Source organism: Hypomesus transpacificus, chromosome 3 (assembly GCF_021917145.1).
Source record: "Hypomesus transpacificus isolate Combined female chromosome 3, fHypTra1, whole genome shotgun sequence".
NCBI lineage: Eukaryota > Metazoa > Chordata > Actinopteri > Osmeriformes > Osmeridae > Hypomesus > Hypomesus transpacificus.
Window position 1 is genome coordinate 12,380,721 of NC_061062.1, and position 27,719 is coordinate 12,408,439.

The window sequence follows — 27,719 nt, forward strand, 5'->3', positions numbered from 1 at the left end:
CACACATACTGGAGCATGCTCTTTACACATGAAGTTCTAGACACATAGTCAACAACCACACACACACACAGTCTCGCCCTCTTAATCACACTTGTGCTACAGTGCCCTCCAAAAGTATTGGAACAGTGAGGCCAATTCCTTTATTTTTGCTGTAGACTGAAAACATTTGGGCTTGACATCAAACGATGAATGTGAAACCAGAGATCAACGTTTCAGCTTTTATTTCCAGGTATTTACATCAGGATCTGATGCACAAATTAGAAAATATCACCTTTTTGTTCGAACCCACCCATTTGTCACGTGAGCAAAAGTATTGGAACATATGACTGACAGGTGTGTTTTGTTGCCCAGGTGTGTCCTATTACATACATTATTCAATCAATAAATACCACTGAATGTCTACACTCAGGTTCAGATTGGGTAAGATAGGTTTTGTCTATGCAGACTGTATTCAGAGGTGAAAACAACATGAAAACCGGAGCGCTGTCTTTGGGTGAAAAACAAGCAATTGTGAGTCTTAGAGAAGATGGAAAATCAATCAGAGCCATTGCAGAAACATTGGCCATAGCCAGTACAACCATTTGGAATGTCCTGAAGAAGAAGAAAACTACTGGTGTACTAAGTAACAGATGTCGAACAGGTAGACCAAGGAAAACATCAGCAGTTGATGACAGAAACATTGTGAGAGCTGTAAAGAAAGACCCTAAAACAACTGTTAGTGAGATCAGCAACAACCTCCAGATGGCAGGAGTGAAGGTATCACTATCTACTGTTCGCAGAAGACTTCATGAACAAAAGTACAAGGGCTACACCAGAAGATGCAAACCACTCATTAGCAAGAAGAATAGGAAGGCCAGGCTGGAATTTGCCAAAAAGTACAGAGATGAACCTCAAAAATTCTGGGACAAAGTTTTATGGACTGATGAGACAAAGATTAACTTTTACCAAAGTGATGGAAAGGCTAAAGTTTGGAGAAAGAAAGGAACTGCTCATGATCCCAAACACACAAGCTCATCTGTGAAACACGGTGGAGGTAATGTCATGGCTTGGGCTTGCATGGCTTCTTCTAGGACGGGCTCATTAATCTTCATTGAGGATGTAACACATGATGGCAGCAGCAAAATGAACTCGGAAGTCTACAGAAACATTTTGTCTGCCAATTTAAGGAAAGATGCAACCAAACTGATTGGCAGAGCCTTCATCATGCAGCAAGATAACGACCCAAAACACACTGCCAAAACAACAAAGGAGTTCATCAGGGGCAAGAAATGGAAGGTATTAGACTGGCCAAGTCAATCTCCAGACTTAAACCCTATAGAGCATGCATTTTACCTGCTTAAGAGGAGACTGAAGGGAGGAACCCCACAAAACAAACAACAACTGAAAGAGGCTGCAGTGAAAGCCTGGGAAAGCATCAAAAAGAAAGAATGCAAAAGTTTGGTGACGTCAATGGGTCACAGACTTGCTGCAGTTATTGAAAGCAAAGGATTTGCAACTAAATATTAAGCCTTATTCACTTAAATATGTTTTAAGTATATCTGTTCCAATACTTTTGCTCACATGACAAATGGGTGGATTCAAACAAAATGTGATATTTTCTTAGTTGTGCATCAGATCCTGATGTAAATACCTGGAAATAAAAGCTGAAACGTTGATCTCTGGTCTCACGTTCATTATTTGATGTCAAGCCCAAATGTTTTCAGTCTACAGCAAAAATAAAGGAATTCGCCTCACTGTTCCAATACTTTTGGAGGGCACTGTATATATAGCATATTATATACACTCACTCACACTGCGCAAACTGTCTCACACACATACGTGTAGACACACCATATCACCTCTGTCTTCCCATCTGGAGAACATTCTCTCCTTTACCAACCCTTTCCCTCGTTTTCTCTCTCCTCACCACTTTTCCCTCTCCTGTTCTTTTTCCATGATTGTTCAAAGTTCTCTCATTTTATGCTGCATTTAGTCTGAGTTTGGTTTAATATTATTCTTTTTCTTTCATATTCCTTTGAACCATCGTCCTGTCCCCAGAGATAGAGGTGCTTGTTTAATGTGGCTGTATACGCCCATACCAGGATATGTTAGGTATTTCCTGGTCTTAATAGATGTAGTTGGCCGCTGAGTTTGAGCTGGCCTGTGACATAATGGCCTGCCTTTGTCCTATCAGTGCAACAATGTAAAGTGCTGGAAGCTCCATTCTTGGACAATCTCAGCCCCAGCCTCCAGTTCTAGTCTAATCCCCACTCTCAGTCCTATTTCCCTCTTCTGGAGAATCCAACCACAGCCCCTTTCCCTGTCCCAGCCCCTGGCCCAGCCTCCGTCCTGGCCCCTGTCCCAGCCTCTGTCCCAGCCTCCCAGCTCCCCAGGAAGACTGAACCCTACCAGACATGACTAGCTCAGTTCGGTTCTGTGGAACACCAGGCATGTGGATGATCCAACATTCTGGACATTCTCTTTTTTCACGTGGATGTATGAGTCCAGTTAAGCTGCTCTGGCCTCCCTCTACTCCTCTCCATTCCTCTCCTCTCCTCAGACCTCCCATGGATGACATGCAGGGTTCAGTGGCTACATCTACCTAGCATGCTGTGAGTTCACTGTGACTGTCTGTAGATGAGATGGAGGAATGGAAAAGAAAGAGGGGATGAAGAAAAGCAAGACAGATGGATTGGTGTAACCGGAGCAGGCCAAAGTGGGCAAGGTGTTTGTGTAGGTCTTGGCGGCCCCTCCCCACGGTGCCCTGTGTTTGACCAGGGAGGAAAGGGCCTACATCTGGAGGCATGTTTACCCCTGGCCTGGACCCTGCGTGTGGACTCTGGAGGACTGAGGTAGCACTGGGTTATCTTCCCCTCACACAGGCATCTGCTCTCTCAGTCATGCCAAGCACAATAGACCCTACCTTATAAGGAAGCAATACAGATCAATTGGCCATTCTCTCAGTCGTTGCGATGAATACCTCCACACACGTGGCTCTGGTTCTGTATTTGTTCAAGAGTGTGTGTGGATGTGTGTGTAAACATGCTCTTCCCACTCTTGACAGGTGTGTGTCACTAAGCCTGTCTATTCAGGGGAATATCGAGCTGGTTCTCACCGAGGAACAAGACAGCTCAGTAGATCAGGTTGTTCAGGTTTGAGGAGTATTGAAGCAGCGGTCTGCTGTGGCAGGCATATGTAATGTATGTGACAGCTCTGGACAACAGTCGACAACATTCCTCCTCACCTCTCCCTGCCGGAATGCAAATACAAGCAGGAGGAATGCAGTTTGCGGTTTAGGTGGCTGCAAATGAGAAATCGATTGGTGTTCTTTCCTTTTGTTGTGTTCTCCCTCTCCTCCCTCCCTCTGCCTGCCTCGTTCTCTCCATCTTCATCCTGTGCCGGTGTGGCGTGTTCTTCTCAGGGCATCCTGTTCAGCATGTTTGATTTGGGCATTCCTTTCCTTCGCTCGCAGACAAAACAACCCGAGACCTCTACGAGCTACACACATGCGAACACACACACACCCACGCACACACACACACACCATGTCTGCTAATCACAGACAGGAAATGGGCTTCCATGCTAACTAGCTCTGGAGAAAAGAACTCAACATGTATTTTAAGGCCCTGAAATGTTGAGTTTAGGAAATTGAACATGATCTCCACCCCCCTCTTATTTTCTTCCTTTCTCCTGCTCTCTCGCCCTCTCTCTTCTCTACAATTCTTCATTCGGTACCCCTTGTTGCATTTCTGCATACATTTCTCTCTTTATCCTTACGGATAACAACAGTTTCGCTCATGCCTTCAACAATTTTTGTTTAATCCTGTGTGTTAGAGAAGGGAGGCACTCGGTAACCTTATCGCTGTTTTTCTGTTGTCCTCAGCCTGATAAAAGTTTCAAACAAGACAAACATTCGGCTACATGCCGGAGTGATACACCAAACCTTAGACACACATGGGAGGCAGTGGGACTAGTTTATGTATTCGTTAGTTTCAGTGTTTGACAAGTGTTATAAGATGTTCAGTGTAACTAGGTCGTCCTTCATGGCTAGACCCATTCTTGATGTATCTATGAAATATTATCCACAGCTAAACTCCTCGGACGTGTGTTGTAGTGCAGAGTAATGGGTCTCATGTTCATCTGGCCATGTGAGTGTGCGTGCCCCAGGGTTGTGGTACGGCTGTGGGCATTCGGCCCTGCCAGGGCCACTTGTTAGTGGGCTGATGTTTGATGTTCAGATGACCGTTTTGGTTTTTGATGATTCCGACAAACCCACAGGAAAAGTGCCACTTCACAGTGTTTGTTCTCCGCTACGCCGATGAGTCACCGAATGTCATGCGAGCGAGGCAACAAGAGGAGGGGGAGTGAGCAGAAGAAGGAAGGAATGAGGGAGAGAGGGAGGAGTGCATGATGCTGTTCTCCTTCTTTATTTGGTTGTGAAACTGAGTGACTGTCTGGCCCTATGTGGTCACTGGCTGTCTCAGACGTTCGTACCCTGAGGAATGCCTCACAAACAGAGTGGATCTCTGCTGGGATGAAGGGAGGGTAGCAGGATGAGGGAGCCCTGATATAGCAGGTCAGGCACGGTGATGAACTAGAGCTGGTATCTCCTTTTCTCCAGGGCCTCTCAGTCTCATGTCCCATCCAGCACTCAGGAACAGGAAGGGGAGCAGGAGGAACTGAAGAGTTACACAAGCGGGGGCTGGAGGAGGAGGGGGAAGGGGAAGGGCGGGGGGTTGCAGGATGAGAGATTGGGGTGACCTGGAAACGATCCTCCTGTTATATCAGACCTTAATTTGTCTGTCTGAAATCTGGTGTTCCCTGAGTGTCTCTGTCTGTCTTTCTCTCTCTCTCCCCGTCTCTCCCTCTCTTGTGGTCCAGCTGTCCTTACTCCACCAGTCTGCATATACCTGGCTTTGGGTTTCCAACTATAGATTTGGGACTTTTATCCCAATTCCCTCCCTCCCTCTCTCCCTACACACACACACACCCACAGTAGCGTGGACCAGATTTAGAGCATTCCATTACAGTAGCATTCCATATGTTTGGTTAAGCACAAAGAATCCTGCTTTAAGACTAGATGTCTGGACTGGATTATTTGCAGTGCGTGCGTGTGTGTGTGTGTGTGTGTGTGTGTGTGTGTGTGTGTGTGTGTGTGTGTGTGTGCGTGCCGTCTGCATGTAAACGAGTATGTAGGGTTGTGGGCACTGGGCATGTGTATGTAGGGTTGTGGGCACTGGGCATGTGTATGTAGGGTTGTGGGCATATGTACTATGTGGTTTCAGAGGAGTGTGTCTCAGAGTAGGGGTGTGTGTGTCTATGAGTAGAGTTGTTGGGTGAGTGTGTGTGTGTGTTGGGGAGTAGGTGAGCGAGAGAGGATGAGAGATGGCCTGGTCTGCATGGAAGCCTGTGGTATGGAGGGTGAGAGGGTGTCCCAGCCAGATACAGATGAATAGCGCTCTGTGTCGCTCCGCCAAAGCTGCTTGTCCTGTCATGCATGAGACTATTGCAGCGCAGCAGAATGTAGCACATATCTGACCAACTACTGTCAGCTCCACTCCGCCACCCAGTGTGTATGTGTGTTTGCGTGAATGCCTCAATCTACAGTGATGGTATTGTAAGCCAGGCTGCCTGAGGGTGAATGCCAGCGTGCTAAGCACAACAATAGTTAAAGGATGGTATGACTGTGGATATTAAGACCGTGACTGGGCTGCCACTTGGACAGCTCATGCTAACAAGTTCAAGTTCAACTTTATTTATATAGCACATTTACAAACAGCCACAGGCTGGCCAAAGTGCTTCACAATGTGTTTGACATTACACATACAGCTCATACTAACGTGTTATCTCTCTCTCCCCCCCCCCCCCCCCCCCCCCTCTCTCTCTCTCTCTCTCTAGGCCTGTGGATGAGGTCCATTGAGAGACTGAAACCTGCTGTACCTGCTGGAAAAAAATAATAAGCCTCTGCTTTTTTATAAAGTAAGTCCAGTATATCTAGTAGATGTTAGTGACTGCTGTATCAGAACTGTGTGTAGGTGGGAGGTGGAGAAAGATGGAGGGAGGGAGAAGGGGGGAGGGGGGAGGCAGAGAGAGAAGTGGAGAGAGGGAGGGAGCGAGAGGCAGAGCAGGAGGAAAGAAGGGAGAGGGCTTTAAGCTATTGAGTGCCTGGGTCCAGCTGCCAGGCTGGAGGAGGAAGTGGACTGAGAATGTGAGGAAGGTTCTGGATTCCAGGGTCTTACCTCGGAACCCTTTGTGATCCAGCTTCCTGGTTGGCCAAGGGGCAGGGCCTGTGGAGGGTCAGGGCACTTTAGCCGGCGCCGTGTTTCCTTCCTTCCGTGTGTGTGTGTGTGTATGTTGCCGATGTGTAGGTGTGGAATCTACTGATTTGATGTGCTCTACTATGAGCGCGCACACACACACACACACACACACTGCTGTAGAGATGCCCTGAACCATCCACTCCCTGTGCTGTGTTCCCAGGCTGTCATTCCCAGCACAGCAATCAGAACTGATCAACCATGGTTGATAGTTCAGGGCATGTCTGGGCTGGCTGACTGACTGGTTGGCTGGCTGGCTGGCTGTTTGGTTGTCTGGCTTGTAGTCTGCTTGGCTGGTTTGCTGACTGGCTGGGAAGATTATCAGTCAGTTTTGATTGGCCATTGACTCATGCTGTAGTATCTATCACATAGAAACTGGTCATGTCTGATTTATGACATTCATCCTGATGTTACAGAACGTTTTGTCAAAGTTTAGTGTCTCTTATCATTGTGTATGCACATGTTGTAGCATCTATCTTCAACCTTACTTTATGTTCCTTTAAACACCTCCATATCTTACGTGGGGAGGGTGAGGAGGTGGAAAAGGAGGAGATAGAGTGGTGACGAACGAGGGTGGTTAGGTGAGTGAGAGGAGAGGCCGCTGTATGGAGAAGGGGGAGTGAGACTGGCTGAAGGTAAAGAGAATCGGGAGAGGGTAAGAGGGACGGATGGAGGGAGGGGTGGAGCGGAAAGACAGGATGGGTTTTATGGTGGTCTGACGTCTGTTCCACAGGCAGCCACCATACGCATGTGTTCACCATAAACATGCCTCTTCTCACTCTCACTCCTTCCTCTGTCCTACCCATCCCCCTTCATCTCCTCTCCTTTATTCTCTCCCTCCATCCCTTTCACCTTCCATGCCTTCTCTCTCTCCCTCCCTCCCTCTCTCCCACTCTCTCTGCTGCATTCCTACTGCAGTGTTCCGGTCTGGCAAAACCCTGCTCAACATTCTGTGGGCTCGCTCTCGCTCTCTCGCTCTCTCGCTCTCTCGCTCTCTCCCTCTCTCCCTCTCTCTCTCTCGCTCTCGCTCTCTCGCTCTCTCGCTCTCGCTCTCTCCCTCTCCCTCTCTCTCTCTCTCTCTCTCTCTCTCTCTCTCTCTCTCTCTCTGTGTCTTCCACTCACTTTCTCCATCTCTTCTGCTCTCTAGCTCCCTTTTCTCTCCCTCTCTCTCTAGCTCTCTCCTTTGTGGATGACTCCCTTGCTAATGCTTTCTAGTTCCTTACACACCCTCCACCCCCTTCCCTCCTCTCTCCCTCTTTGTCGCCTCTCTCCTGGGAGCAGGGAAGTGAAGATCTCTCAGTGTCGTGCAGCGGCCTGGGCAGGCTGTTCTGGCCAGGACTCTGGCTGGCACAGCCAGTCCACGCTGAGGGGGATGGCAGGCAGGCACACAGGCAGTTTGAATCTTGCCCGGGGGCCAACCGGTCTACAGGCTGGCCTCCTTGTCTATGACCTTGAAGTGTGTTGTCTAGCCCACCTCCCCCCCCCCCCCCCCCCCCCCCCCCCCCTGACTGACTGACTGTCCGGGACGTGGTGTTGACCTCGAGCTGCTGTGCTGGCTCTGTGTGCCAGGGTGTCCCGCTCCCTCCTCGACGCTGGAGGTGCGTCTGTTCCACCTGGCAGAGGAGAGGGGGAGGGTCCGCCACGGTGCCCGCCTCACATGCTTTTGTTTGCGTGTGTGCATGCGTCTATGCGCGCATTAGTGTGTGTGCGTGGTCTGTGCGTGTGTGTGTGCGCCAGTGTGTGTGTGTGTGTGTGTGTGCGTCGGTGCGTGTGCACATAATGGAAGCAGTCAATCCCTAAGTGTCAGGGGGCCAGGCTGCAAATGGACCATCAATCATGTTGTTCCACCTACCTGATCAGTTCTCCAACCCCTCCTGGGATGGAGGGAGGGGGACGGAAGGAGGGAGGGAGGGAGGGGGATGGAGGGAGCCAAGAACGAGAGTAGAGGGGGGGTTTAAAGCAGGAGAACCTTGGAGGAGAGAGTGAGATGGAGAGGAGGAGAATGAATGGGTGATGACAGTATAGAAAAGGAAGGAAGAGAGCTGTGGGGGGAGGAGAGGATAAGAAAGGGAGAGGGGAGGTTAAGCTTCAAGGGGGAGGGGATGTGTATGAAGTGGAGGGTTCATTCTAATGAGATGGTTGAAGATGGATTACTCATGGGTAGCTACAGAGCAAAGTCTAGACCCTCAGACAGCATTTATGCTCCGGTAGGGCAGTTCACACCGTGTGGTGGTGGGTGAATGTGTGAATGATTGCTGGAAAATGAGAGGGAGAAAGAAAGAAAGAAAAGACAGAGAAGGAGGAAGTGTTTTTCTCCTGACATCCGTTCCTCTGTAAACAGTTTGTTTGCTGCCGGCCAAAGCAAACAGCAGGTTGCCAGTTGGACTTGTACACAGACAGGACACTCTCTCTTTCTGTGTGTCTCTCTTTCACACACCCTCTCTCTCTCTTTGTTTCTTTCTTGTTCTTTGTTTCTTGTCCTCTCTTACTGTCCACCTCTCTCTCTATCTCTCTCGTTTCTCTCCCCCTCTCCCCCTCCCTCCCTCCCTAGTATCTCCAGTCTTATCAAATCACTAAGTGACTCTCCTGGTTAGGTTATGTAACCAGGTAATAAGGACCATCATGTTGTTCACCCTACAGGCCCACCCTGTGTGTGCGTGTGTTCGTAAGTGACAGTGTGCATTCCCACCTGATCACGTCACCCTCGGCCGTTGGCCCCGCCCCTATCTCTCATCCATTCTTACCTCAGCCGGGGACAAGCTCATTCAGCTGCTCAGGGCAAACATAGGCAGCCCCAGCTTATCTCCACAGCCTGCCTGCCTGCCTGCCTGCCTGCCTGCCTGCCTGCCTGCCTGCCTGCCTGCCTGCCTGCCTGCCTGCTCTGTCAGCCTGCCTGCCTGCCTGCCTGCCTGCCTGCCTGCCTGGCTGCCTGCCTGCCTGCTCTGTCAGCCTTGTGGAGGGGCTCTGAAGAGGCCTGTTGGCTGCCTGTTTGTCCTGCCGGCGTGGTGGTGAGATTAATGAAGCAGGACAGGGAGAGGGAAGGTGTGGGATGGTGCGAGGGAGCACAACTGTTCCTGTTTGTGTGTGTGTGTGTGTGTGTGTGTGTGAGGATGGTGTGTGCTGATTGCACCTGGAAGGGGTGGTTCTGAGGCAGCTGTGTGTGTGTTATCAGACCTCCCAGGTGTGTGTGTGTGTATGTGTGAGCTCCTACTCATTGAGGCTATTACATAAGCACTATTCTCTGTCCGTAACTTCCTGGGGGTAGCTAGCGGAAGGGATGGGGGGAGGTAGGAAGGGATAGGGGAGGGAGGGATAGGGGAAGGAGGGAGGGAGGGATAGGGGAAGGAGGGAGGGAGGGATAGGGGAAGGAGGGAGGGGTGGGGGAAGGGAGGAGGCTGCTATTGATGATGTCATTCCTATGGAGGTGGGGCCTTGACTCACAATGTCTCTATGCACTATGCTGTTTCACAACAGGACTTCCTATTGATCACACACACACACCCACGTATAACACAACACTCTGAAATCTACCATATAAGGCATGAAAGACCTAGGATCTTCCTGCAACCCTTACAACTGACCTACTGTAGTCTCCACCTACATAAGTGCATGTGATATTCTTATAGTCTTTTGAATAGGCTTGTCAACATTTCTGGTTTTGTATTACTTGGGTGTGCCTGTGTGTGTGTGTGTGTGTGTGTGTGTGTGTGTGTGTGTGCACTGATGAGTGACATGAGTCTAGCAGTGTGGTGGTAGTGGTTTCATAGTAAACCTGACCCCTGCCCTGTCAGCAGTGTGAACTAAGAGTCAGGCAAACTTCTCAGAAAGCCAGTTTCCGTGTAGGAGACGGGAAGCCTTGTGTTTACAGTGGAAACAAAACAACAACCCTCTTTGTCAACTGTCTCCTGTTCCTCTTCTTACTTCTAACTTCATCTCCTGTCTACATTCCTAACCTCCCATCTCATGTCCTCACTCCTAACCTCCCTTACTAACCTCCTCTCCTAACCCCTCTCTCCCTTGCCTGGTTCACCCTTCTCTCTCTTTCTTGAGGTCATCCCCGAGCGGACGTAATTGGACAGGTGAAACACGTGCTTCTCTGGCCAGCTCTTACTGACCCAGGCAAGTCCGATCAGTGTTTTTTCTGAGGATGGGTGGAAGGAAGGTGGTATTGTAAGAGAATCCGCGCGTGTCCCCGTTCTGTGTGTCTGTGTGGGATGTTTACGGGACGCTGAGTAGCGATGCTCAAGTGTCTGTTTGTTTTACAGCCCAGTTCCCAAGAACAGACCACAGCTTGACCAGAATGGGTGCGAGCGCGCCGGCCGACATTCCAGACTGGGTTAGACAGAGACGGGGACAAATATTTTGATTCGGGTTGAGAGGGTTGAAGGGGAAACGGCCGCCATTGTTGCGTCCCAGTCCCAGGAGGTGAGGCATAAACAAGGCCCTCCTGCGGGGATGCCCCCTCTCTCTCCACGGACAAGGCCCTGTCTCAATTCTCCAAAGATGCAGACTTCATCCTCCCCTCCCAAAGGCCATCTCTCAACTCAAATCATTGACGATGTGCCATGCCTCTGGCTTCACCAAATCAGTGATTTGGAATGGAGAAGGGGAAAGGGATCTGTGGAGTATTGAAGGTCATCAACACATCCCATCTGACGGATTGATAGTGATGGGCAGATGGCGGCCATTCTGGCTCTCCTGTTGCGCTTCCGTCTCCCTCACATGCAGGCAAGCTGCTGCGTCTGGCCTTCCGCAGGGACGGAGGACGTGTCTGGGCTGTCTGAAGTTCACACATGTCACTCGAAAAACCTGCTCTGATGTTTGAGCTTCTCCAGGTCTATCTAGCTCTCCCTTGTGTGTGTGTGTGTGTGTGTGTGTGTGTGTGTGTGTGTGTGTGTGTGATGTAGAACATGCCTCAATATCACGTCTGTCTGTGTGCCAGCAGTGCTTGATGGGGTTGGAACTATTTGAGCTGTTTAAAGTCAAGTCCTCATTCAGCTCGTAAATACCGCAAGCAGGCCAAAAGCATCCTCGCATGAGATCCAACACGTTGCACCCTGTAAATCCTTCTCTCTTTTCTCTTTTTTTTCTGTCTGTCTCTGTCTTTCTCTGTCTCTCTCTATCTATCTTTCTACATAGCTCACTTTTCTCTATCCATCTCTGTCTCTCTGTCTCTCTCTTTTTCTCTATCCTCCCTGAGTGAGGCATGGGCTGCTGGCTGATAGAAACAGGCCCTGGCTTCCTGGCCAAATCCCTGGCTTTAGACTCCCAACAGATGGGCAGGCAGGCAGCTCACCCTGACACCCTCTGCCCAGATCAGCCTCTGGTTGCTGGCCTGGTTTTGTGTTGGATGGAGGGTAGTGGTATGGAGCTGGGCTGTAGTTTTCATCCTGATCATTATGACCTTTTAAGGAGTTCAGCAGACTGTGTGTGTGTGTGTGTGTTTGTGGAACCAAGTCAAACACAGGCCACACCACAGAACAATGTTTTAACCTTATTCATTCATTCTCTCTCGCTCTCTCTTTGTGTGTATGTGTGTCTCTCTCTCTGTTTGTCTCTGTTTCCTGTTTTGGTAGAGGGAAAGTGTTTGAGGAATTTACCTGTCGCAGACACACACACACACACAGCTGGACTGCATGTTGCCGGGGTCTATAGAGACAGCATTACTCTGAGTCAGATTTGACTGCGCGTGCTGGGCATAACTACTAAGATTATACTGGCCAGGCCCCCTTCTGAAGGGAAATATTTATCCAATAATCTCTTTCCTTCTTTGTCTTATTTTCTCTCTCTGGTCTCTCTCACTCTCACTCTCTTTTTCTTGGAAAGACATGCGTTACGGCTTTGTGACTCTAAACAGAACTCTTCTTAAAGCCTGTGTAGAGCCTGTGTAGAAAGGCTTGGTTGTTTTGGAAAACCAGATTTTTTTGTTGTGCAGTCTAATGACTTGACATCCGAACCCCTGAACAAGCTATAGAGTCATGTTTCATGTTTCTGAATGTTACAAATCTAGTAGACTAGATTGTAAGACGCACATGGGGGGAAATTAAGGTCGCAGTCAAGTTAATCCTGACACAATGTAGTTAACTGTTGATATATGTAATATCTGAATTGGTTTGTGTCTTTTCATGTATCAATAAGGATTAGGAAGTGATTAAAATGGGCTGATGACTATCCTGTTTTGAACTTCCTTGTTTTGAAGATTCCTTCTCTGATAACTTCGGTTTGGTCAGAGAAAATGGCTAATGAACCCATAGGAAGCAGACAGAGGCAGAGCACAGTTCTCAGGGACTGGACACCATGCAGGTAGCTAGGGTGTACAGAGCCATGGCTGCTGGGTCTCTGGGTCAGGGGCCCTAAGGGTCAGTCACTGTGGGTCAACATGGAGGTCACTACCAAACAAACCCAGCCCCTTACGAGACCCGCCTGTTCACACGCTGAAACACCACATTTCATCACAAACAGGAAGTCGTTCTTCTCTGTCATCGGAGAAAGGAGAACAGATTACGGGATATGATTTTCTGTTTCAGTTCGTTCAAGGATTACGGGTCCTTCTGTTCTATATATTGAACTGAATCTGAACATTGCCTTTCAGTGCCTTGAAATATTCCCAGAAACTGCAGACGGGTCAAAAAGAGAGAGAGGGCGAGAGAGAACAAAAATGACAGTCCAGGAAACAACCAACCAAATATTCTAGGATGGGTCTTTTTTCCTTGGAAAGCCATGAGAAATGCAGACTTAGCATCAGGTTGCCACCATCCGGTGGCTTCGTAGGCTCTGCCAGGATCCAGCCACGGCCATGTCTCAAAACTGTCCTGTGGCTTCCTTAGCTGTGCCAGCACCCAGCCTCAGCCATGGCCAGGTTTCAATACTATTCTGTGGTTTCGTCCACTCCAGCAGTATCCACCCTCAGACCCGGAGCAGGGGTTGTGTTTGGCGGCACCTCTGCAGCAAACCACTGTTCTCCCATCCTTTAGATGGATGAAGCTCCTATGGAGGATGTCCATCTCACATCAGATCCTTCTTGTATAGGTCAGCAGGATCTGGAGGAGGGAAGGACAACTCTCAGGAAGCCACTTGGTATTCTGTGCATTGTAGCCTAGTGCTTTAGAACAGGCACACTTATAATCAGAAACAAACAGCAAATATGTATACACAGGCGGACACACACACTAACCCACCATGTGGAGATGGACTCCAGTCCTTGTCAAGCACTGGAGACTGAGAGTTGAGGGTTATTAACTACTGTTTATGGGGAATAAGAACCAGGCGAGACTTCCAAAGTAACGTCAAGTGCAGGGGAAATGTGTTCTTTTTTTCTCCTCTTTTTTTTCCCTCCCTCTTTCAAGGAGGGAACAGAATGTCCCAGAGAGAGCAGGCAGGAAGAGCGTGGCTAAGGCCTTAATGACATGGTGCATGATTGTAACCTTGGTGGAGAGGAGAGAACCCTTTGGTGTTGTTGGCATCCGAACATGATGCAGCTCCTCTCTTTTTCCCATTCCTGATTCCTCTTTCTCTTTATTATTTTTTTCTTTCTTTGCTCTTTGGTACTTCTCAAGTTCCTCTCTTATTCATTTCGCCTCCTGGGTTCTCTCTACCCTCCTCTGTGTGTGATTGCTCTCTTCCTCCTTCACCTCCTTACCCTTTTCCCCCACTGTCCCTTTCCCCTTCACTTCCCTGAAATCTCTTCTCTTCCCTGCTCTTCACCTCTCTTCCTCTATACTCCCCCGGCTTTCTTATTTCCTTCCCTCTCCACCTCTCCGCTTTTTTCTTCAGATTGAAGTGGATCCTGTCATAGATCCTCTCTTCCCTTCTCTCTGGTCTGCTGCATTTGAGCCTCTGATCTTTCCTTCATCTTTCATCCTCTAGCAACCTCTCCTCCTACCGGCCTTCTGCCTCTATGCCTTTATTTCCCCCAGAATGCATCATTTTACTTCCACTGTGTTGCTCGCTCATATTCCTTTCCCACCCATTCTCCGTCTTTCTCTCCTTCCTCCTCTCCCTCCACCCCTTTCTCTGTCTCTCTTCTTCCCTACCTTCCTCTCCTTTTCACGTCCCATGTCTTAACTCATTTTACCAACAGTGGTTGGAGGGAAAGAAAGAGGGTGGGAAAGCTAGCTCATTGTTTCACGGTGGAACCCTTACAGTGCAGATCCGTGTGAGGTCTGGGAATGCAGATGTGTCTGTGATGTGTCTGTCATTACAGTGACCTGAGTGGTTTAATGTTGCATTCCGACACATTGTTCATTTGAAGGTCATGGCTTTGAGCTTTTTGCAGGAATAAAGGTGGTAATTTCTATCATGTCAGTGAAGTTCTTTTTGAAAAAGGGTTCATTATTCAATTAAAAGATGATGAATTATCAAATGTTTTTACGCTTTTTGATTGACGGTGCAATCCCTCGGGCAGTCTGGTTTGCTGCCTGTCAGACCCATTTGTCAGGATCAGGAATGTTAACTGAGCCACAAACTCCCGTTTCCCGTAATTGACTAAACAAAGAGCACGGAGTTCAGGAATTAAACTATGTACAATCTGGTCTCCGTTCAGAGTGCTTTAGAAATGCGGTCCCCCACACCTCTTTCTTCCCTTCCCATCTTTAACAACCCCCACACACACACAAACCTGTTCTTGCCCAAACAGCTCCACACCTTTGCCTTTGTGCAGTCATAATAAAAGACAAATCTTGTGATCTCATTGGATAATCAGTCAGAAAAGCTCCTGGCGCTGGGCCAGTGTTGCCATGAGAAGGGAGGTGGCGTGGCCACAGCTTATTTTCACCCAAGTATGAAGCTCTGTCTTTCTCTCCCTCCATCCCTCCATTCTTCTGCTGGACTGTCAGCATCTAATGAGGCCCCATTGAGTACTGTGATAAGGGCAGGTATGTTGATTGGCTTGGCAGAGCAGATTGCCCTTGCCACAGTCATTTTGCACGCACCACTTGGCTTTAAAGGTTTGAGCCTGGCAAGTCTGTCTGTGTTTGTGAGAGAGGGGGAAAAGACTTGGCACAGCCTGAAGGCAAATGCTGCCAGAGCACGACCAAGAAGAAGCCAGGACTAAGACTAGAGCACTGGGATACGCTCTACCTCCAGCCCAGAGCTAATTGTGGACCATCATTGGAGCCCAGACTAGGACTTGGTTGAGGGTAGACTTGTTCAGAACCATGATAAATATAATATTCCAGTCCTGTCTTTATCCAAGATAAACTTGGACGAGACTGGTGTTAAATCTATGCAGGGCCTGGACCAGAAGCACATCACGTTCATCTGTCTCCATGAAAGAGATCGTTTAGACACATACAAACTGAGTCCATTTGGAAGTGGTTGACTTTTGGAGGAACCGACGGCTCGCTCAAGTGTCTTTTTGATCTCATCCATCGTTCCCTTTGAATGTGGCACCTGCAGGAATGTGTTTTGGAAGTGCGGATATCATGCCAGCACCCAACACAGAAACCACCTTGACTGTGAAAGGCATCGAGGGGAAAATCCAGCCTGGCACAGTGTTCCACGAGCAGGCAACAGCTGTGTGAAGTTACAGCAGATAACTGCTTTATTTAGTAAGGTGTTTTGGCACCGAATCGGACAAGCAGTTCTCTGAGAAACCCACCTCAAGCACTGGATGAATTCTTTCTTTCTTTTGGACTTGAAAAACTACTGAAGTCCCAATTTCAGATTACTAAACCACTAGACCACATCAAATGGGAGAATAATTGAAACACTTAGGAGAAATCCTTTGATTTATTTTCTTTTTATGGAATAATCATTCCCATATTTACTCTTAATCCTGGCTCCCATTATTCATGTCGAACAAGCCTTTTAATGAATATTGGGTGGAGCGGTTTAGAGTGTCATACCAAAATGAAAAGATAAAACTCATACAAAGCCTGCTGAAATAGACCATAATAACAGTTTTACATTTTACTGGATATTAAACCGTAATATGCAAACATTTCTTGGGCCTGTATGTGGGCAGGGAGATTACAAAGAAAGCATAATATGTCATATTAGCTCATGCACATTAATTATCTCGAGACGTAAAACATTACTTCCAAATGCTCTTTGAAGGCTGGATTGCTTTACTGGTAAAAAGGCAGTGGCTTGCCTCACAATCTCTTCTTACTTGTTTTTTTTACCTTGTTTGGTGTGGAGGATTTATCTGATTATGAGAAAGTATTATGTGTTGTTTGAGGAACTGCTTTGAGAAGAACTGAGGGCAATCGAGCCAGAAGGGCAGGAGGCTCTCGCGTGTGTGTGTGTGTGTGTGGGTCGATAAATAAACCTGTGTGCAGATGTCGTCAACCTGGAGGAGACATCACATGATGATCATGTTCATCACCCCATCTTGGTAGGGAGGGGAGAGGGGGATTAAAGATGGTTGGAGACCATAGAGCAGTACCTAAATCATGCAGAAGAGGAAAGTGTTGATGTCTAGATAGGAGCCTTATAGGAGCCATCTGACATGCAAGGCCCCCTGTAGTAACGCTTCCGGGGGGAGAAGGGTGGGGGTTAGCTCTCTTACTCCCCTTTCCGCCCTACCTCCATACCCCTCACCTACTCATATGAAAAACTGCAAATAAGATGTGTGTGTTTTTCCCCAGTCGTAGATGTGTTTTTCAAAACAGCTTTGTATGAAACATATTCTGCACTCGTGGAGGGTGACTAGGAAAGCGGCAGCATGTGTCGCATCCTCAGTGCATTAGTAATGAACGGCCTGCAGACATGAAACATTGGCGTTACCATGGCGACATACATGAGCGTGTGCATGCCTGCGTGTTAGAGTAACTCGTGTCTGAGATGTGCTTTTGTCAGCAGAAATGCTGGCCAGGCAGAAATCAATGCTGGGGACATTGGGGGAGGCATGGGGGAAGGGTATAAGGGGAACTGTGTGTTTTTAACCAACCCCGTCTCCAACATGTCATGTTGCCATGTCTCCAGTGGCTATATTATACTAGTTACAGGTGAAGGCTAGGTTAAATACAGCTACAGTCTGTTTCAGGCCATGCTCTAAGACTCATGAAGCCATATCACCCTATCTGACTTGGATAAATGTGTGTACCTGTGATAGTTTGTGTAATGTATCTATCTTGCTGCCACCTCCAGCATTCCTGTGCTGCGCTGAGTGCATCCCAGCTCCACACTGGGTTTGTGTTGGTGTAATCAGACACAACTGTGAATATATGTTGCTGAGTGTGCAGGTCTGCTTCAGTGTGCCATCAATCTTAAGCAAATCTGCAGGCCGCCTTTTTCAGTCATTTGTTTTTTCTTCTGCCTGACACACTGTATAGCTGGCTAGAAAGGATCAATGTATTAATTATTTTCTCTGTCTTTACAGATGAGTCGTGTTAATCGGCAGCCTGAGGGAATGTCTACCAATTAAAGGAACATCTGACCTGAAGAAGAGAGAGCATATAGGGAGCCAGTTTAAAACCTTCACCTGAGACTTGAACACCACCACAGGAGACAGACGACCACCACGCAAATGTGGACCATCCAAAACATCATCAAATAATATCCTCTTTCTCTGAAAAACGGAAGCGTTTAACATTGACAACAAACCATGTCTGAATACAAAGACACCACTAACCGCCACCTGCGGCACAAGCTGCAGAGTCTGGGCCGGCGCCTGGACGAGTTGGAGGAGGCAACCAACAAGCTGCAGAAGTCTGAGGACGAGCTCTTGGAACTGCAGGACAAGATCATTCAAGCCGAGGGCAGCAACTCCGCCCTGCTGGGCGACGTTGAGGCACTACGCAAGCGCCTCCTCAAGATCGAGGGGAAGGATGAGGAGGTGTGCAAGGCGGAGGATCTGTGCCGCACAGTGAGGGAGAAGCTGGAGGAAGAGGAGAGCCTGACCCAGGAGTTGAAGACGGAGATTGAGCGCCTGCAACGGAGGATGGCCGAGCTGGAGAAGCTGGAAGAGGCCTTTGGGAAGAGCAAGTCTGACTGCAGCCAGCTGTGCCTGAGCCTGAATGAGGAGAAGAACCTGACCAAGAAGTTGTCCTCAGAGCTGGAGGCCCTGAAGACCCGCATGAAGGAGGTGGACACCTCCGAGGCTAGGCTAGACAGGGCGGAGCAGGCCTTAGCTGGGGAACTGGAGAAACTCAAGAGCTTCACCCAGGCGTTTGTGAGTGAACGCAAGCGTCTCTTGGATAAGCAGCGGGAGGACGAGAAGCTAATCCTGAAGCTGACTGAGAAGCTGGAGAGGCAGAAGAACAGGATGAGCCCGGCCGACCCTGGTCGTACAGACGTGAGGGAGCTTCGCATCGAAGACGACATCTCATCCGGCTTGACCAGCAAACTGGGCCGCAAGAAAAGCCTGGACTACATGAAGCTGGAGGACGTTGGGCTGAGGAACAAGTCTGAGAATGAAAAGAACAGCCTAGAAGGCCAGGAGGACAACAAGGTGAAAGAGCTCACCCAGGAGGTGGATAGGCTCAAAAACAGGCTGAAGCAGCTTGAGCTGCTGGAGGAGGACCTCAAGAACACAGAGTCCAAGAATGGAGAACTTCAGGATAAGTTCCAGCAGGAGAGGAACCGAACCCGGGCCCTTAACGAGCAGGTGGAACAGCTCAGGATGCAGCTCAATGGCAGTGGCGATGGCAGCAGTAGTCATGGGAACGGTGGACCCGCCGGTATCCCTGCCAAGGTCCTGGAGAATGGCAAAGCTGAGAACGAGGAGATAAATGTGAGGGGAGGGTTCAGGCAGGACAAACCCAAGTACAGGAGTCCAGCAGCTGCAGAGCCCACCACTCCAAAGCATAAGAGTAGAGAGCTGTCACCCCAACACAAGAAAGAGCCGAAAATGAGAAGCAAAGAACTGGCCCACTCTGAGGATGGCTCTCCCAAAGCTGCAAGGAGGGCTCTCAGTCCTGCACACAAGAGCAGGAGGACCCCCAAGACCACTGCTTCTGCCATCTCTGCTGCCTCCGATAACGGAGTGAAGGAAACTGGAAGAGGAGGAGAGGAGAGTAGCAGAGGGACTGCCTACAGCTCTGTGAGTTCAAACTCCACTGATAGTAAAAAAGCATCTGTTCTCAGTCGCTACCCACCAGCAGCAAACGACCAGAAGTCGTGGAAGTCCTCTCAGAAACCTGGAGAGCTTGAGAGTAAAAAAAGCAGAGTTGATAAGTTTTCAAGACTGTACGTGGGTAGTGATAGTGAGTCCAACAACTCTGATGTTGTGCCAGAGAGCTCCAATAAAACCAACAACTCTTCGCCTCCAGAGAAGGACATCTCAGACCCTGAGACTCAGGCGCAGGCCAAAGAAAGTCTCCCAGCAACAGACCTCTCCAAGGCCAATGGGTCCTTCATCGCCTACAGATCGCACGTCTCCTCTCTGCAGACCAGCGACCACGGGTCAGAAGGTCACTCTTCTGCCTCCGAGACCGAATCAACAGGCTCCAGGCCCTCAGAACCAGAACCGGTGGTTGAGGTGTCTACACCAAGCAGTAGGACTACTCCCAAGTACCCCAGGTACCCGCGTCTGCAGCAGGACTCCCACTCAGAGGGCTCGTCCTCCAGGAGTTCAATTGACGAGGAGCTCCACAAGCCTATCGTGGCCGAGGGAGGACCCCAGGAGACTCGCACCCCCTCAGGGATTGAGATTCACCGGGTCTGCAGTCCCCGCGAGGCCCTGAGGTCCAAGGTGGTCATCAAGCCCGCCATCGTAGAGATTGATAGGAAAGAAGTCATGATATCCGGTGGCGGGGCAGAGCCTTTAACAACCAATGGCAAGCCTAAGATCTCCACTAAACCCGTTCTAGCGAGCAAGATGACCAGTAGCATTACCATCTACCCTAACGACCCCAGCTCTTCTCGAACCAGTAGCCGCAGCAGCAGTGTCTCCAGCGAACCTCCAACGAGAGAGCGACACACGTCCACCAGTAACATCCTGATCGGTCCATCCAGCGACCACCGGGGCAGCATCAGCATCTCGATCCCCAAGAGTAATATCACCACGCAGCCATGCCAAGACGGCGGGGACGACCCCGAGGCCCAGCGGGTGCTGGAGGCGGCACGGGTGGTGGAGACCCACCTGCGCTCAAGGAGCAGCTACGGCCTGCAGTCTCCAGAGACCACCTCCGACTTCAGCAACGACGTGGAGTCCGGGTTCGAGAGCAGCAGCAGCGGTAGCACGACCACAACTGTCACCAGCTGGCGAACCCACGCCTACGGGCCCGTGCCCGGGCGTGGGCATGGGCATGGACAGGCACTCAGCCATGGTTCTCAAGACGACAGCCTACCGGAGATGAGGAATGTTACCGTCAGGAGCACCTGGAGGAACCGGGGAGCGGCGTCCGTGGATGAGCCTGGTTACCGTGGCATCGGCGGCAACGGAGGCACAGTCAGAACGGAGGGAGGGTCGGAGGATGAGGCAGAGTCGGCAACCACTTGGAGGGCGTATCGTGCCACCACCATCTTGGACACGGAGGAGACGGCAACCACCTCTGCTGCCGGAGGAACCGCCCCGGCGTCCCAGCGCGGGGCCAGGCCGTCGCCAGCGGAAGTGTACATGCGCAGGATCAGCAGCGGGCGGGACGGGCCAGAGGTGACACGGCGCAGCAAGAGCTCCCCATCCTCCTCAGATGGGGGCGTGCTCGGGAGGAGCGCACCCCACGACCCTGTCAGCTCCCAGCCCTGGGGACGGACCCAGCCTGCAGTGAGTACGATACAACACTGCATAGCATGGCATAACATGACAGAACATTATAGCATGACAAGACAACATTCTACCGGGCAGCTGTAATAAAAGCACTTTCTTACTCTTTACAAACAATACACATGTACTCTTAATATATCAAGTACTTGTGTTCTAGTTCAATTCACTTAATATGACTTGCAAGATCATAGTGTATCATAGATCTAGACTAGCGAGTTGAAAAGGAGAAACACATTTTGTGGCAGTGTTATGCTTCTACTACATGTTTGGCGTGTTCATGTCTTTTGAAGATAAGAAAAAAAAACACTCCCTCAAGAAAGAATAAACAGAAGCTCAGGAGAGCGCAACTCTTTCCTGTCGGCTTTTAAAAAAAGCTGCTGATGTTTCTGGTAATTGATTCTTGGCACGGAAGCAAACATCTAGAGATATTTGGCTCTATTAATATGATGTATATTCCCGTGTATTGGTGCTCCACTTTTATTTTCATTAGGTTCTGTTTACATTGGATCTCTAACTCTAGTCTTGAGACTTTGCATCTGGTACATGGACATTAGGACTGGACATTTGTTAGCTTGAAACAAGTATTTTTAGTCTTTCTCCTCCCTCTCTAGAAGTCAGCCAGTGGGTGAATGTGTGTGGGGAGATGTTTTCTCTATGTTTGTACTGTAACTAAATCTCACAGTCTGTTTGGCACCAAGTGGCCCTGTGTCTGGCCTCTGGCTGCATACTTTACCTTCAAACAGCTCTCTTTACTAGATAAAAACAATTGGCTGTAGAGTATCTATCTCTCTACCCATTATGCTAATAGTTTTTGCCTTTTGAAAAATGCAGTCTCCTTAAATAAGTTTTCCTAAGCCCTCCACTCCTTTGCTTTATGCAGGAGCCTTTTTCAGAGAGTGCTTTTTTCCCTGACTCCAGGCCTATAGCTTCAAGCTTAGCACAGCAGTTCTACAGGTCTGACTCCCCAGCCGGAGTCTAAGTTAGCACAAAGAGAAAAGGGTGGGACATAGAAGAAATGAAAGGGAGGATAGAAAGAGAAAAGACCTTAACAGGGGAAAAAAAGGTAACGAAAACCTCAAGGGAGGAAAAATAGCTTGCTTATTTGTGCACCAGCCAGTCTGAGTTTACTGACAGGGCACTGTGAGGCTGCCTGGGCTATTCCAGTCATAATTGAAGATGGGCCTTGTTGTTCAAAGCCTCACCTCCTAGTAGCCACCCTATGGACTGCTGGGGTCCCCCACAATGCAGTGCAGAGCCGACGAGCTGTGTGTCCAGGATATTGAGGTTGATGTTATTCCCTGTGGCAGACATTTTGTTTGATATTTCAGTAAAACGGGTGTAGCGGGTGTGGTTTGGAACCACAGTTTTGTGATGACGTAGCCTAACTCCAGACCTACCTGAGAGCCACATGTTGCCATTGGACTCAAACAATGTCCTCTTGGCCAAAAGGAAACTTTTAGTTTTGCCCACAGTTTGGGTCTCGTGGTGTTAAAGGTTAAACAGCAAGTCTGAGAGATGAGGTGATGGTTACTAATGTCCCACTGTAATAACCAACTTGTCTGTTTGTCAAATGGCTATACTAACACTAACAAACGGGTGATGTAGCTGCAATAACATCTCAGTATGTCTGTTTGACAGACTGTCCTGGACCACAGGACTCTGTTTGGCATTCTAGTGTTGTCCTCTGTAGATAAACTGGACACAAGCAGGACAGAAGATGGATGTCACTGGCTACCAACCCTTCCGTCCTCTCCCCCAAAACCCCCCACTCTCTCACCTCATCACCCTCCTCCATCAATCAGCCCTGATCCATTAGTCATTTATGAAGAATAACAGAAGTGTTATTGATAATGTCATGTGTGTGGTTTATATACTGTGGTAAAATGTGTAGCCAGCATAACTACAGTATTACTCACAGGATTACTCACCAAAGGCATGTTTATTCAATAGAGACAAACATATAGTTTCTATGAGGCCCCAGTCAATTACGCTAACGGTATTGTTGTTGCTCTGTGGGCCTCTGAAGAAGTGTTGAAGTAGGGTGCAGTGACCCTCAGGTCATAGGGTCTTGTGGTCAGGACCATGTTGGATAACAAAGCTGTTCATGGCAGCATGAGGAGGTCATCTGGTTGGTAGGTGCACACACACACACACACGCACTAGTACCAGCCTCAACCAAACAAAGCCAGGCCAGAACCTCAGCCCCTATAGTGGGCCCCTCGTCTCCAGAAGCCTGGCAGGCCAGCTAACCACCATGAGGACTAACAACCTGGCCGTAGAACTATAATTACTGTCATTTTCTGCTCTATGCCCCATTGATGACGGCCCCCGCCTCTCCTTATTAGCTGTCAATAGGCTTAATTAAATCAGTCCAACACTCGACCCCTTGCTATGCCTGTGTACAGTCCCCAGCTGTGTCTCCATGTGGATACATTTTCCCTCCTTTTGTTCTTCTGTTGACCTCTCTCTCTTCCTCGGTCTCTCCTTATGTATCTCCCTCTTCTCTCTTTCTCTCTCTTTCTGCCTCTTTCCTCCTCTCATGTTCATCATGCCTGATGTATCATTTGAGGGTCCTTTTATTTGAGCAAGCTGTCAAGTTCATTTCTTGAGTCAATTCTACCACATGGACCTGACCTGGGCCAGTTTGTAAGTCTAACCCTGCCTTCCCTCATCACTCAGAGCTGATAGACCCCAGAGAGAGCGAGAGAGAGAGACTGACTCCTTCCAACAAATTGGTGCCGGAGCACTCTACCAGCTGTGAGCTGACAGGCAGCCTAATCTGTTATCTGTTGTGATTCCTTCTGTCTTCAATCACTCTTTCTGTCTCTCCTCTCACTTCTTTCTCTCCCTCACTCCTTGTGTCTAGTAAAAGGGGTCATTGGTAAGGGTTGAGGTGGGTGGGCAGATATGGTATTGGAGCTCTTGAGACATCTCTCATGTTAGTCTACAGCCTCAATACTTCTTTGTCTCTGGGTGAAGACTGGTTTATCAACATGATTTGGCTGCAGTAATCAGGTGGAAATAACTTGTGGGGGGCACATTCAGTTCTTCAGTATGAGAATGAATTGATGCTGGCTTGGCTGCTGCTCTTATTTTAGCTGCTGTCTGTGCTGATTATGATGATGATTATAGCGATCAGCCAATGTAGTGATGAGTGATATTCAGTTAGGAAAAGCGAGCACCTTTTAATCAATAGTCATTTAGGAACACACAGCACTTGATTCCATAATGTACCCTAGAGATATGTACACTTGCTGATGGCTTATTGATTGGCTGTCTTTCTCATAAATTATTTCACAGACATTCTCTGTCCTTAAAAGTTACACCTCCTTGCCCTTGAAAGCTTATTGTCAATGGATTGCATGCCATTATTGAACAAATCCCTATTTCAGTGGAACTTTGTAAACCAGGTTAAAAACAGGGACTAACCAACTTTGTTGCTTCCGTAGCTAATCCATAGCATGGTTTAACCGACCGTAGAGCAGCAGAGTTGGGCTTTGGCCTGGGTAGCCAGGCTGTAGCAGCTACATGGCTACATCCACAGTTTCTCTTCCATCACTGAGTGGTGTCACCTGGCAGTACAGAACAGAGGAACATTGTAGCCTTTCCTCCACTCTGCAGCACTCTCAAACCTCAGCAGCTATGTGAATGAGCTCTGAACTTATGCTTGGCCAGGGCCCACCGACCGATGTGGCCGATTGAGATAGGAAAACATCCTTTGTGGAGCCCAAACCCCCCTGGCAGCAAGGTGAAATGTGAGGTTGATGCTGTTTGCCTGGGTTTTCGCCTGACATGACCCAAAACAATCTGGAAAACCAATCTGTTGTTAGGAGTCGGACTTGGACAGTTCAAAAGAACACTGCTAGGCGCTTTAAACTTCAGACACAAGATCTTGTGAGGCCTGGATTGAGCATGTTTGAAAAGAAATCTTCAAGGTATGCTTTGGTATGAATGATTAAAACCCTGACGTGGCAGAGAGAACCTATTTTAATAGAAATATTAATGGGGAGTTTGAATAAAGGCTTCTCTGAAATCTATTGCTTTGGGTGTAATGAGCGTTATGTGCTTGGGGAGCAGATCTGGCACGGTGCATTCCTAAATGTGATCTGAATTGATAGATTTTGGAAAATGCTTGCCAGGAAAGACAGATTTAATGGAACGCTATGGCTTGTTCTCCTGTACATGTTTGCATTGCAAATGTGTTGTCTCGGGGTAAACATCAGGATCTCTATGGTAGCTGGCTGTGACTTCTCTAATCTTCTAAGGTCTAATCAGGGCTAAGATATTTCAGTTTTTAAAGGTGTAAACTCTCCTCAAAATCACGTTCTTTAATTGAAAGAGAATTTACTAGTTTTTGACAGGTCATTGGTTTTGCAAAGATTTGCACATTTTTAACATTAACATTTTAAAACTCCACAGCTCGAGGTTCCTGACCGCTTTCTAAAAATAGCAGCACTGTCTTGTCATGGAAGGCAGAGACATACCTATGGTAGATTTGGGAATGGAAATCCAAGTCTTCTGCACATGGCGTCCCCAGTGGATTTTTTTCTGTTGCTCATGTGACACATCAGATTACCTAACTGCATTTATAACATTCTGACTGACATTCCTACTTTGAAATATGTTCTCACATTCAGATTTATTATTAGGGCAGCATTTTTCTCACTCGAGTGACTTTGAGAAATATCTGCGCGTGTTTGTATATGATGTGCTTTTGAAAAACTACTCGACTTGAGAGCTGCTCTTTGACTTAATCCAGTACATTAACAGTCCATGTAATGCTTCTTTTGTAGAAAAATAAGGTGTAACCATTGGATGCCAAGAATGCCTTTTTCAATAGCTGAGAGAAATAGAGCAATACTATCTTTGTGTGACAACATGTATGGTAGGAATTCATCAAAGGTCAAGGACTCTGTCATGTCTGTTCACAGTTTGTTACTCAGTAACTGGGTTTAAAGTCAAATACAAGGGCAGTCAGGTCCAGTGGCTCTCTCCCAGTGCTGCCTTCCATCCTGTTACCATAGAAGGAGAATGAGGTGCTGGGGCAGTTTCCTGCCTCGGGTGACTAGGACAGGAAGTGGCTGTGTTGGGCCGGCCCATTTGGCAGCGTTAGTGTCGTTACTGGCTTCCTGTCTGTGACTGCTTCCTCCCCAGGAGGCCCAGAGCCCCATTAAGGCCAATTACCAACACTCTCTTCTACTGTGCTCTACTCCTCTCCTTTGTCAGTACCAAGACTTGGGTCTTGCCCGCCTGCTTGTCACTAATTATGGTCCATTTTTAAGCCTGAATTACAGGAGTGTGGTTGGTCTGTTTTGGAGCTCCACCGCCATCTCTCACTGAGCCTGGAGGAAGGTCACTGAGGTTGTGTTGAGGAACGCAGGAACAGTTACAGGGCATTTAGTCACGAGTCAAGCCACCCCAAACAAACCCAATTTTAATTTCTTCTCTCATCCATCTGTGTGTTTGGGGTTTTACTGGTTGGGAATTTTTCCTGAGGTTATTTGGGGGAAGTCCATGAAGAAGACATAACAACCTCATTCGCTCACACCACTTCCTCAGAGATTGTTAACTCAACCGATTGGTGACGTAGACCAGAATATATTCACAGCTGCTTAAATAAAGGTTATGCAACAGTAAAAAAAAAAAAGAAGTATCTAAGAATGTGTTGTGTCTGTTCCTCTGTGTGTGTTGGACCACCAGGCTGCTGAAGAGAGGGACCCCAGCCCCAGCCCAGCGTCCTGGAGGAGGGTACCTCCTGGAGACCCCGCCTACGAGCCCAGGGGGTCCCGGGCAGATGGAGCCAGCAGGGGGGCCACCTCCAGAGGAGAGCTGTTGTCCAGTAGAGGTCAGGGCGGTCGAGCGGAGGCTAGGACCAGCGCTGGGACGCAACCCTGGAGCAACCGTCAGTTTGACAACTAGAGAAGGTCTTCTCCACCACTCGGCTCCAAAACGTCCAGGTAGGATGGCAAGGCTGCTACATCTGTCTCTATAGTCCCAGTGCCAGTTGTGTTGTGGTGACTTAGAATGTTCAGAAGGCCTACTTCATAGTGAGGATCACACACCCAGCTGACTCTCTGGAGGGGGTCGGCCTGCTCCTTGGACCGTAATGAAAGGAAGTGTGATCATTACTCATCCTGCTGTCAGCCCTGCAAGTGTGAGATCTCTCTGTCCTCTCTCTATTTCAGAGCTCTCTATCCACCCATCTCTCCATCCATCCCTTCCCAGACTGCACAAGGATGAAATTGCATCTCCAACCAGCTACCAACAGCTGCTCCATGACTCTTAACCAACAACTGCATCTCAACTGTTTCTCTACATATATTAATTCCTAACCTCCAAAATAGTCTGCACCTGCAACCTCCAGTGAAGAGCAGAAGCTGCATCCAGCACCGTGGTGGTTGGAGGCTATTGGCTGGAGGTTGGGGATGACCAGTCTTTAGATCTTCTTCTGCTTCTCCTCCAGGATATATCATAATGTAATCTTCAGATCTGACAAGGGAGAGGTCTCAGTGACTGGGGGGGGGGGGGGGGGGGGGGCTTAACTGAGAGGGGGGGAGAAGGGGAGGAGAGAGGCTTGGAGTAGGAAGCACTGGGAGGATGGTTGCTTTTAGGGAGTGGATTATGATTGGAGAGTGAAATGGCAATAGTCAACCTTAACACTTTTTGAAACTTTAACTGGAGCTGAACAGCTGCTCAGTGAATGTGCCTCATGGGACAAAAATACAGGGAGCAAGTGACTGAGAATGTAACTTTGAATTTGCGTGAATTGATGA

The 27,719-nt window shown here is 48.6% G+C and overlaps 1 protein-coding gene across 1 annotated transcript in view; it reads left to right on the forward strand.

Annotated features, from left to right (window-relative positions):
* luzp1 (leucine zipper protein 1) overlaps window positions 1-27,476 on the forward strand; it is a 28,387-nt gene extending 911 nt beyond the window's left edge. The window contains exons 2-5 of the mRNA XM_047044682.1: window positions 5,878-5,958; window positions 17,620-20,946; window positions 26,647-26,903; window positions 27,132-27,476. Coding sequence (XP_046900638.1) covers window positions 17,845-20,946; window positions 26,647-26,865 — 3,321 coding nt within the window. The 5' untranslated portion in view covers window positions 5,878-5,958; window positions 17,620-17,844 and the 3' untranslated portion in view covers window positions 26,866-26,903; window positions 27,132-27,476. The remainder of the gene's footprint in view (window positions 1-5,877; window positions 5,959-17,619; window positions 20,947-26,646; window positions 26,904-27,131) is intronic.
* Window positions 27,477-27,719: the final 243 nt, after the last annotated feature.